Source organism: Haliotis asinina, chromosome 14, assembly GCF_037392515.1.
Source record: "Haliotis asinina isolate JCU_RB_2024 chromosome 14, JCU_Hal_asi_v2, whole genome shotgun sequence".
Lineage (NCBI taxonomy): Eukaryota > Metazoa > Mollusca > Gastropoda > Lepetellida > Haliotidae > Haliotis > Haliotis asinina.
In genome coordinates, this window is record NC_090293.1 from 8,532,501 (window position 1) to 8,545,759 (window position 13,259).

The following is a 13,259-nucleotide window of genomic DNA, read 5'->3' on the forward strand; positions in this document are numbered from 1 at the left end:
TTTATTCACATCTGGATCACAACAGCGACGCAGAGTACAGATTTGCTTGAGGGAACATAAGTTGATCAGTCTTCACATAGTTTCTTATTGTTCACATTGGCGCTTTATGAGTACAAGACATTGGGGAAATATATATGTCTAATGATGGTATTTACAGGTTCGTAGGAATGACGTTTTTACATGTCTTTCATATGGAGAATATAGAATGAAGTGAAATTCATCGCCTTGTGTACTTTTACACAATGTACATAATCTGTCTTCTTTAATAACATTGTAGCATCTACCTGTTTCTGTAGGGAGTTTATTGTTACAAGGTCCAATATAGGTAAGCCAGGTGGGTACATTTAATGTGAGGTGTTATAAATAACAATACAATAAAGGACCATCAGAAGACTTGGATATACAATGCGCCCTGGTTATAATGGCCCTAGTTATATAATGCCACACGCGATACAGAGCCTGTATAATATTTCGGTTATAATGCCAAACTGGATATAATGCCATTCGCTTATGTTTTTGTGAACAAAAATAATTTTCCCTGGTTATAATGTCAACTGCACTGGCTGCATGTAGTACACATACCTCAACTGTTTAATTGGCATAGAACATATTAATTGACCAAACTCATTAAAGCTTTAAGTAGTCATGCTATCCCAGGTAGGATGACACGTGACAATACACTTCCTGTCACCTGCAACAAGCAGTCACCTGGAGCCCCCAGACGCTTGGATTATCTACTCATACTGGTACCATTAGGAGGGACATCAACTCAACCACCTCGTTGGTCTAGCTGTCCTACTTGGTTATAACGCTACCCTTGATATAATGCCACATTTTCTCCCGGACCACCGGTGACATTATATCCAGGGTGTAGTGGACTTTCGTTCCAGGGTTGATAAAATTGGTTACATTAAATAGATTTAATATTACTTTTAAATCAATTCTTACTTGCACAGGTTTGAGATATTGCATTAATTGGTATTGTATCAGATGATTTTATTAATGGGTGTGTATTTTATATGTCACGTCTTGTATCCTTGCAGGTGATTGGCCTAGGTCTGACAGGCATGGGGATATGGCTACGTCTGGACGAAAATGCTGGTAAACATTTCGAGAACTCAGACAACTTCAATGCCTTGCATGCTGGTTCTTACGTCTTCATCGGTGTTGGGGTTGTCATCGTCCTGTTAGCCATTATTGGAATCTGTGGAACAATCAGAAGGAGCCAGTGCCTACTTGTCGTGGTGAGTAATGGGTTACATTTTGGTAAATCCCTTCTTGCTTAGACTCCCTTGTACATAATTATCCTTTTCACAACGTGTTCCCAACCCATGCTATGTGAGACGAATTATAGGGTTTGGATCATATTTAGTGCCATTAACACAATTAGAGACCCTGTTATTTTTAGGGTTAAAGCCCATCAGGGATTCGAACCCAGATACTGAACGATCCATATCAATCCGCCACCGAGGCTGTCATAAAACATAGTTGTCTTGATGGCGTACTTTGTGCACCCTCAGACAAGAGCAAATTGGTATGGCTCCTAAGAACAAAAGCTACGAACGGACATCGCCACTTAGAAAGTGGTCAATGTAACGTGTTATGTTTTGGAGTTACGCTGTCTCGTTGAAATACAGACTCTGCGATCTAACCCACTCAGCCACATGGAATGTGATAATTTGTTGACAGCGTGTCATCATACCCCGACTCCTCACACAACCAATCACATGATCATCCGTTTCAGACGCAAATATTTCCAGACAACCGTCATTTAAAATGAAATACTGGTGAACATTGCTTTAAACATATGATTTCACATGATCTCTGACCTGGTTGAAGCATGTCATCGAATTCGGATGCGTAGATCGATGCTCATGATGTCAGTCACTGGATTGTCTTGTCGCCGTCAGTTAGCTGGAACATTGCTGGGTGTGGAGTTAAAGCAAATACTAGTAAACATGCGCCCTAAATGTAGAGGTCACTCCTGTATTTTCAACGAGAATGATTAAATCTCGCTTGCTGTATTGCTAGGTAACTGTTTAACTCCCTCAAGTGTGATTTAGAGAGTTAGATGAGATGCATTTTCACTACTTCAAAGATATCGCTCTATGTTTTGAACTGAATTCGTACACACCAATGTTCACATATGTAACTGAGACAGCAGAAAGTGATTTTTGTGAAGCAGGCGTCTGACGACGTAAAGTGTACTGAAAAGGGAAATTGTAACACTTGCAGCAAATTGTAATACTTGTCGTAAATTGTAATAACACTTGCCATATATTGTAATACTTGCAGCAAATTGTAATACTTGTAAATTGTAATAAAACTTGCCATATATAGTAATACTTGCAGCAAATTGTAATAACACTTATCATAAATTGTAATACGTGCTTCAAACTGTAATATCACTTGAGAAAAATTGTAATGACTACATAAATTGTAACACGTGCAACACATTATAATAGTCCTTGAAGGAAATTGTAATAAAAGTTGGCGTCACATCATGTTTGCGACACAAATACGTGCAGTTTGGTATTTTCCAGACTAAGGGATATGCCGATATTTAGATCGTGAAAACAGCATTTTATGGTCACGAATATAATTTATAAAACTGTATTCATACCAAAGTCTTTAATTGAGGAAAATACAGCAGAATCTACTTTCCAGCAAATACAACCTCCCTGTCATCGCTGTATTTAGAAAGCGGCTTCTTTGAAGCAACGTGACGTCATAACATTGTTCATGATGTCATATCATCGTGACAAAGTGATATTTTACACGGTGCATACCGTATGAAACAAATGCCCCCGATATGTTTGCCTTTGTAGATTATGAGCATCCTTATTATTGTCCAATAGCTTCCGTTGTCGTAGCTCTCGGGTGGTAGTTCAAGATGGTGGACAAGAGACGGGGGGAAGACAAGAGTCAGATGGAGATGGAGACAGCAGCAGCCCTATTTTATTCTGGTTGGGGCATAATTGTCGAAATGGTACATACAGTTTCCATGCTTGGTTCCCATGAGTGGTTTCGTTGGTTGGTCTCGCTGGTTGGTCTCCTTGGTTGGTCACTCTGGTTGGTCTCCTTGTTTGGTCTCCCCGACTGACCATATCAGTCAGGGTCATTACGCCACTTTGTGCAAGGTTTTTCATGGACATGTTCATACGTAAGATTCGCCGACGTAGGGAGGTGTTAACTGACATGTATTGATAGCGTGTGAGAATTAAAGGTCCTGCTCGCAGAGGGGTTTATGATAAATTACTGAGTACATTATATAGACAAAAGCGGATAGAAGTTTGGTGCACTTTGTACATATATTGAACCAAATAAGTCCTTTGAATAAATTAAGTTTTACAGAAACTTCCTGAAATGATTTAGTCTATACTTTCTTTGAGGTTAATGTATCCCGTTGATTTGTTTCTTGTATTTGCAGGACGAAACTAATGGTTTCCTTTAGTATACTCCTAACAGTTAAGGTGTCAACTTACATTGTATGCCTTATAGAATGCTTCACAGTATTTTGATAACGAGTACCTATGATCGACTGCTTGAAGCAATGGTTCAATATATTTCCTGTTTCATATTTTAAATGCTTCAATCAGGGCAACAAATGAGTAGACTGACTGATTGCCACGTGACAAGGAATAACGGGGGGCTAGCCATTCGTGATATCCTTAACAAATGTATACTTAACAAATAGTCATATGCTGAAGAAAATAATGCGAATCAGGTTAAACTGTGACAATGAAACATATGAATGCATGATCGAAACTTTAAGATAAATCAACATCCACGTATGTTGAAACCATCAAATTGAGTTCAATTATGTCCTTGCGTCAACATTGAAAATAATTCCTTAATGAAAACGAATATAAACTCACGTGGAAAAGAAACCAAAATATTTTTATGTGTCATTTTCTGTTCTATGACCATGAACATAAATCAGTACCAGGAACAGATCACCTGAACACTGAATTCGACGACATGACACAAACAGTGCATGGAATGCACGTGCTAGGCGAGAAAAATGACTTTCATCAGTAAAATTTCCCATATGTACAGAAAAGTACCCGTATGATTCTGGGATATAAAACAGCCTTAGAAATGTTCATGGGCATTGGCTTCATCAGTCTGAAACAAAGAACATGCCGCGGTTAACGTCAGAGCAGAGAGCATTTGGGATGCTGCGACTTGGCGCTACCCCTGACCACGTCGCCACAATCATGAACCGCTCCAAGAAAACAATCGGGAGACTGTTGTCACGATACAGGCAGACAGGCAGACAGGCAGACAGGCAGGACAGCAGATCGGCCCAGAAGCGGCAGACCAAGGGTGAACACCCCCAACGAAGACAGGTATTTTCGGGTGCTTCACCTGAGGAACAGATTCCTCACCATGACGTCATTGGCTGCCCACTTCCTGAACCACCCAATCAGCAGATGGACAGTGACCAGGCGACTGCGTCGACATGGCATTCGATCCTATCGGCCGTTCAGAGGGATGACGTTAACGGATCAAATTCGTCGCAGGCTGGCTTGGGCGAGGACAGTTCGTCAATGGCAGCAACGACATTGAAGCCGTGTGCTCTTCACCGACGAGAGCAGGTTCCAGCTTAACAAAGCAGACGGTCGTGTGCGTGTATACAGGCGGCGGGGTGAGAGAACGTCACGTTGTTGCGTCACGGAGGTGGAGCCTTATGGCGGCGAAAGTTGTATGGTATGGGGCGGCATCTGTGGGGACAGGAAGACGGATCTGGTTATCATTCGTGGTAACCTGACAGCACGCCGGTATATTGATGAGGTTCTACAGCCTGTCGTTGTTCCATGGCTCCACCAGAACCCAAGAACCTTGTTCCAGCATGACAACGCCACACCCCACACTGCTGTCATTACAAGGAACTTCCTCAACACCAACAATGTGCATCTTCTGCCTTGGCCAGCGAGATCACCGGATATGTCCCCGATCGAACACTTGTGGGACCACCTCAGGCGCCGTATCCGTCAACGTCAGAAGCCGTCAGTGACAGTACAGGATTTGGGTCGTGCTTTGCAGGACGAATGGCGACAGATCCCTATTCACGTGATCAGGCGACTTACCAACTCTATGCGACGTCGTGTTGTGTCATTTGTTGCATCACGAGGGGGACACACCCGATATTAGGACGTTTTAGTGATCGAGCAATGCGATTCATGTTGTACCAGCTGACCGAATACAGGACAATAGACCCCTAGTCAAGACATCCATCTGTAAATCCGTCCAAAACTGCTTTTGTGTTTTACGAGTTCTGTTAACAAGTTACTTATACAATATGTTCATAATATTAAACATTGGAAGTGTTTTGTTCTTTTATATTTATGAGTTGAAAACACAAGAGGACGTTTCTTTTGCACGTGAGTTTACATACGTTTCAAAGCTTAAACAATCAATATCCTGAATAAGTCACATGTCAACTTCAAAATGCATTAACATTAACTTATTGAATTTAATGCTCCCAAAATATGACATGGGTCAACATTTAAAATAACTCCACAATGAAAAGTAATTAACTTTTATGTTCAAAATATACATAAATAATCACAATTTATGAGACAAATAATTTCACAACTAGTAGAATTAATTATAGAACCCAGCTGCTAAAGCAGTTTTGAAAATCCGTAATTAAGAAGTGTTTTGTCACAAACGTGGCTGTCACTCACCGCCATATGTCGATGTCTGGTTTTCGCAATAATCCCCTGTGTGACTCTGAAAATTATATTAATGTCACCTGAACTGTCATTGGATGCCTTCATAGCAATATGCGAACACATTCCATCCATTAGTTTCTGAGATATCGCAATAATGCCCATCCAAACAAAGAAAACAAAAATATGTCCCTGTAAACTTAAAAATTAGCACTATTTCCTACACCAGTTGGTGCAGGTTTAATTACGCTAGTACATCTTCATATAAAACTGGATAAAATGTGTTCTCGGCTACCAAGCAATTGCAATTACGTAAACAGTTATTTCATGCTATTTCAACTTAAATAGTCACAATTTAGCTATCTTTTTTATTACAGTTTACGTTTTTATTACAATTACATCAAGGGATATTACAAGTTGCTGCAAGTATTACTCTTTTTGTAAGATATAATGTTACCAGTGATGAGCATAACGCACCAAACGCGTTGAACTTCTTCATCTTCACGCTCGTTACACTGTAACATGTCAGGTGAAGACGTGAAACAGACAATCATGGCTATTGAACTCTTAGAGGATTGTTTGTGTGCTATCTTTCATTTTACGATGATTGTGAAAAAGGCACCCTTAGGGTCCTTAACTCAGCCTAGAAGGAGGACCTTTGGCGATACTGATGTCTGGATGTTGATGATGATGGTGATATCTTTATCATTTCAGTTCTTCATAGGCTTGTTTATCATCACACTCATTCTCATCGCAATAGGTGTGATCGTCTTGACGCAGATGAATGTGGTGAGTAACATTACATCAAATTAGAGCTAAAGAGTTAGATAGATCGACTGACAGACAGACAGATAGACTGATGGATAGACAGACCGAGAAAGATAGCGAAATGGATAGGAGAGAGAGAGAGGGGGAGAGAGAGAGAGAGAGAGAGAGAGAGTGAGTGCATGGCCATGTCTAATTATGTGTATGTATCTAATTTCTTACTCTTACTGTTGATTGTAGGTGAAGGAATCGTTCGGCGATTACCTAATGACGAAGGTGCAGGACAATAGTGAAGAGTCGAAGTCGTACATGGAGAATTTACAGAATGCGGTAACGTATATGATCTTCGGATGAATTCACAGCTGAATGAAGGGGACAGGTGCTTACTATATGTTTAACAACCAATGTTCATACCACGGAGACAATACCAATAATGATAAAATAGCTATCATGATGATGATAAAGAGGTATATAATGTTTTATCAAGAAAACAATGATGATAATAATTATACCGGTGATGATGATTGTGATGAGGAAGAGGTATATGTATCATCACAGTAATAACAACGACACAGATGATGATAATGGTGAAGCTGGAAAAGTTGGTGATGATGACGATGATGATGGTGATAATGACGATGATGATGGTGGTGATGATGACGATGATGATAGTGGTGATGACGATGATGATGGTGGTGATGATGACGATGATGATGGTGGTGATGATGACGATGATGATGGTGGTGATGATGACGATGATGATAGTGGTGATGATGATGTGGTGTGATGATGATGATGTGGTGTGATGATGATGATGATGATGATGATGATGGTGGTGATGATGACGATGATGATGGTGGTGATGATGACGATGATGATGGTGGTGATGATGACGATGATGATAGTGGTGATGATGATGTGGTGTGATGATGATGATGATGATGATGATGGTGGTGATGATGACGATGATGATGGTGGTGATGATGACGATGATGATAGTGGTGATGATGATGTGGTGTGATGATGATGATGATGATGATGATTGTGGTGAAGATGACTATGATGATGGTGGTGATGATGACGATGATGATAGTGGTGATGATGATGTGGTGTGATGATGATGATGATGATGATGATTGTGGTGAAGATGACTATGATGATGGTGGTGATGGTTATAATGATGAGGATTTTGGTGGTAGAGATGAGTATGATGATAAAGAAGTATATGCATGATCATGGTTCAATGTAACATCAATAATAACACTGACGACGACGACGATGATGCTGATGACGATGATGATGGTGGTGATGATGACGATGATGATAGTGGTGATGATGATGTGGTGTGATGATGATGATGATGATGATGATGGTGGTGATGATGACGATGATGATGGTGGTGATGATGACGATGATGATGGTGGTGATGATGACGATGATGATAGTGGTGATGATGATGTGGTGTGATGATGATGATGATGTGGTGTGATGATGATGATGATGATGATGATGGTGGTGATGATGACGATGATGATGGTGGTGATGATGACGATGATGATAGTGGTGATGATGATGATGATGATGATGATTGTGGTGAAGATGACTATGATGATGGTGGTGATGATGACGATGATGATGGTGGTGATGATGACGATGATGATGGTGGTGATGATGACGATGATGATAGTGGTGATGATGATGTGGTGTGATGATGATGATGATGATGATGATTGTGGTGAAGATGACTATGATGATGGTGGTGATGGTTATAATGATGAGGATTTTGGTGGTAGAGATGAGTATGATGATAAAGAAGTATATGCATGATCATGGTTCAATGTAACATCAATAATAACACTGACGACGACGACGACGATGATGCTGATGACGATGATGATGGTGGTGATGATGACGATGATGAGAATTATGGTGATGATGATGAGTATAATGATAAAGAAGATTATGCATGATCATGGTTCACGGTAACAACAATAATGACACTGACGACGACGACGATGATGATGATACTTAATGTTTCAGTTTGATTGCTGCGGAGCTAAAACCGGCCTTACTGATTATCCAGTGACCAGACTGGCTCAAAACAACTGCAAACTAGATAATTATGCGAAGGTATGTTTTTTCAGGAACGATTCATTACTATTCATATGACTACAGCAGAACCACGATATGCACTTCAAGCCTGAACATTATAAAATGGTGTTCTCACGTTTATTTAAAAACTACTGACTGACAATCTTCAATATGCTTTTTGTCCCCTAGCACTTCAATATTCGATTGGGAATTTTGAACCTGTTACACATGATGGCTTATGTACAAAACATATTTCCATATGACTGTTTGAAGTATACACTTCTACTTCTATTTCTAATTCACAGCCTTGTTCGGACGCGTTTTTCAAAAAACTGTCCCCTAACCTCATGGTGACTGCCGGGATTTCATTTGGTGCTGCTTTCATCATGGTGAGTGAATAAATTGCGACAACATTCATTGTTCCACATTGAGCCACATTACTTTTAACTCCGGTATATTTCACGGTGCGGTGGGGTAGCCAAGTGGTTAAAGCGTTCTCTCATCACGCCGAAAACCCGCGTTCGATTCCCTACATAGGCAGAATGTGTGAAGCCCATTTATGGTGTCATCGCCGTGGTATTGATGAAATATTATTTACAGTGACTCACTATATATTTCACACATCTGTGTTTATAATAAAGACTATCAAGTCTTGGTTCACCAAGGCCATTTGCGTGACAGAATGTGTTGGATGAAATGTTAAATATGGTTCATATACTGTGAAATACATGACCTTTATGGATAAGTTTACGGTAACTTCAGTAACCTCTTTTCTGGACTGGTTCAATAATTTTTCAGTGTACACGAAGTGTCTTTAACGCTCGGAAACCAGCGAACCAAAACATCTCCGTACACATTTGTTCATGGAATAAGCTTGTCAGTTCGCAATGTCGTTAATGTTCATCAGTTACCATGCACATGTTTACGACTACTTTGCTTTTTTTAAGTGGAAGCTAATTCAGAAAAAAAGTCGTGATTAATTATTTTTACGTTGGTTTTATATACATTATGTGGTTTGTGTTGAGCAATTACATCAATTATGTCAACCACGTAATCAAATCACAATGGACTGTAAAATGTTAATATATTCATCTATGAGTGAACGAGTATGGGTTCACGTCGCTCATGGATATTTTGCAGCAATATCACGACGGGGGACATTTGTAATGGGCTCCTCACGTAGTATCCATGTGGGGAATCGAACCCGTGTTTTCGACGTGACGACCGGACGGTTTAACTACTATGCTACCCTACCACCCGTATTCATATATGAATGTTATTGCATGTAGGGAAACTGTACTTTCAGTGTACGATTGGGAGATATATGGGATTGAATCACTGTTGATGACAATAATAATGGATGTTTTGAGAATGCATCACCACATGGATTTCATTCAAAGCAAAGCTGTTCGATCAGTTATCCCGCTTGTAAGGTGACTGGAGTGTGACATGATAATTTCAGGTTTACAATTTTCAGTCTGTAGTGTGTGATTTGACCCTGAAAAGCCTGACCATGCGAGCAAATTATCGGAAAAAATGGTCTACAGTGATTTATCGACCTGCCAGAAAACGTCAAGATTCATAATGACTCTCCATGTACGTGTAGGAGGCTCCCACCATGTCCACATGCCTCCCATGCATTGTGTTTGCGTGTGGTGATAAAGTGAAATGATGTTGCATACACAAGATAAATGACATTGCAATGTTCCTCAATGTGTTTTCTTTCTACCAGATTTCAAAGTTCAGGTTCCCCTACATTTTATAAAGATTGAGTATATATTTATGTACTTCCATGTCACCAATCCTTCACTTTCCATTCATTTTACAGATGCTAGGAATGGCCTTGTCCATGTGCTACTGTTGTGCCATAAGAAAGAGTGGATGAGAGACATTCGGCAAGAGGCAGATATAGCGACGAACGCTGAGAATCCTGGCATCGAACGTAGAAAAATAGTTTCACCCTCTTTTAGAAAATCAAGGAATCGCGCTCTAAGCAGTATTTCTCCAAGAGTGAATGAGGAAAAGTACAAGCATTTGCAATAGTTTCGAGGAATACTCAAAGATCCAGTAAACAATTCAGTGAATCACGAAATCTATGTTCAGTATTTATCTCAGTACAGAAATTTGCCAAGGTGCATGAACGAAGACCAAGATTAAAATGGCAAGTATCGCCAACAGACAGAAGATTCCTAGGAGGGTTTGTGATTAATGTTTGTTTTCCAGCTTGGAATTACCTGATTGGTCAAACTGAGGTATCAGATCTCAATAGATAATTGTGGGAGCGATGTGCTCTTTTCTGAACCCGACTGTGATGTCACAACGTTTACGTCACAAAGGACGGTGTGACTTCATAATAGTGACGTGCGTTGTAAAACTAAACTTTGAGTGTCTTGCTTCATTTTCTTTAGAGGCGCCTGCTTAATGTTGTCCCACGAAACAATGGTGCTACACATCCTCAATGCCTGTCAAAGTCGTAATGCAGATAGGTGTTAAGGAACCGGGTTTGATGTTAAGGAACAGGCTTTGATGTTAAGGAACAGGCTTTGATGTTAAGGAACAGGCTGTGATGTGAAGGAACAGGGTTTGAGAATACGCAGGGTCATAATTATGTTACAGGGTTTTATGGGCGGTTCCTGGACTTAAATCGAAACCCCACTCCAAATACTGAACTCAACCAAATATCAACGTTAGCACCAAACAGTTCGCGTGTAATTTTCAGAGCGACAGAATGGAGCTTATATGTAGAGGCATCCAGTGGTGATCTCGACGTCGATTAGGTACAATGTACATTTGCAGTTGATCGTTGGGTAAAATGCCTTTTACTTACGAAATGTCAAATATCTGTTGATGTAGAAAATACCAATAAAAATACGTCGCTATGAATCTAATACATGAACTATCTTTCCACATGAACCGGGAGTAAAGAATGTTCTGTTTTGGTTAATAATGTACAGGTTAAAAATAAACAAATAATATGAAGAAAACAAAACAAAACAAAACGACTCCCCAAAGCAGAAACAAAAACTGAACAAAAACAGTACAAGGATAGCCGCAAGTAAATACTACGTTTGATTTTCAAAATACACTGCATGACAAATTTGTTACTTGATGCTCTAGAACGTTTAGCATGTTTTTATCACTTTCATTGTTTGTTAGTTAATAGATGCTATTAATAACTTGTCTGGTTAGTATACATCAGGTTGTTTCTCAGTGTTTTTATCGAACTGAAAGTAGAATAGATGGCTTTAGAAAGGCAGAAAAGGGGATACTTTTCCCAAGAATTATCACGTTTTATTATCAATTTCCTTTTACCAAATTATTAACACTGAATTCAGTGTTTTATGAACTAAAGTTAATTATTTTGATATATACGCGTACATGTACAAGAATTACATGAATCAAGACAAGGGGAAGATAAGGTAACGTAAATAATCTAGGGAAGAATAAAAAGTGTTCTTAGATTTGTCTGCTGTTTTGCCTACTTTTTTACTTTCATATGTGCCACCTGTATATCTCATCGTATTCCTCTGTCAGAGCCCTCGTTGAATAAATGTGTTTATTGTAAGAATGTACACACTGGTTTTCACTTTATCGCTTCATTGTCTACAGCATTGTGAAATGCAAAGCTATTTACGAACTCACCAATGCTTTCAACGTCGGGTACAACTTGACCCTCTTGTTCTGTTACGTGTACATAAACATACGCATAGGTCTTTCAAGATGGCTGTCCAACAACAGGATTTCGTTTGAATGTTGCTAACCCCGTGTAATAATTCACGAACGATGACCCACCTTGTGTTAAGACCACTGACCAAACCCACGAAAATGACCACCTGATCCCTTAGGGCGCCTATTTAGACAACCCCCATGTTTTTTTAGTGAGTGAGTTTACTTTTACGCCGAACTCAGCAATATTATCGATATATGTTTGCGGTCTGCAAATAATCGAGTCTGGACTAGACAATCCATCCATCACCCTAAGATATCACAAATACGCACACGCATGACAATGGTAGAATCGTAAAACTGGTCCGTTTTTCACGTTATTTCTTATGAGTAGGAAATTGGGATTGGACACTACTGATACATCGGGATCGCACCAAGAACAACGAAATCCTAGCCATGATTCCCATGCACTGCAGTAAAGGAGATGAGAGGAGAGCGTGTCAGTCTGTAAATGCCTTTGGGCCGTTTCAAAGAAAGTGTGAGTGAGTATGGTTTTACTACGCTTTTAGCAATATGCCATCAATATCACAACGGGGGACACTACAAATGGGATCACACAGTGTACCCATAAGGGGAAAATTACCCTCGGCTTTACGCGTGACGAGCGATCGCTTTAACCAATATGGCTCCCTTCAAAACAAACAAACAAAACGACTAACTACATGAACTAAGATTAAAAAAGGCAAAAAAACCCCAACAATAATACAGATCAAACAATCAACAGCAGCAGCAGCAGCAACAACAACAACAACAACAACAACAAAACAACAACAACAGAACGCGGAAGGGTAGAAATACTCTTAAATTCCGTCCCTGGAAAAAGACAAAGCATGAAAGCAAAGGTCACAAAACAGCTAAAAAGAGGGCGGTATTTACACTAAAAATAACAACTACAAAACCAACAACTACCTCTTATCCGTAATATAATGATAATAGTGATTAATTTCTATGCTGATAAAATACACAAATACAAAAAATGTCATATTTGGGATTTCACTT

At 39.7% G+C, this 13,259-nt stretch overlaps 1 protein-coding gene across 1 annotated transcript in view; it reads left to right on the plus strand.

Annotated features, from left to right (window-relative positions):
• LOC137261308 (CD9 antigen-like) overlaps positions 1-12,106 on the plus strand; it is a 14,990-nt gene extending 2,884 nt beyond the window's left edge. Inside the window, exons 2-7 of the mRNA XM_067799037.1 lie at positions 1,044-1,244; positions 6,393-6,467; positions 6,684-6,773; positions 8,484-8,573; positions 8,840-8,923; positions 10,363-12,106. Of these exons, the coding sequence (XP_067655138.1) occupies positions 1,044-1,244; positions 6,393-6,467; positions 6,684-6,773; positions 8,484-8,573; positions 8,840-8,923; positions 10,363-10,419 (597 nt within the window). The 3' untranslated portion in view covers positions 10,420-12,106. The remainder of the gene's footprint in view (positions 1-1,043; positions 1,245-6,392; positions 6,468-6,683; positions 6,774-8,483; positions 8,574-8,839; positions 8,924-10,362) is intronic.
• The last annotated feature ends 1,153 nt before the right edge of the window (positions 12,107-13,259 follow it).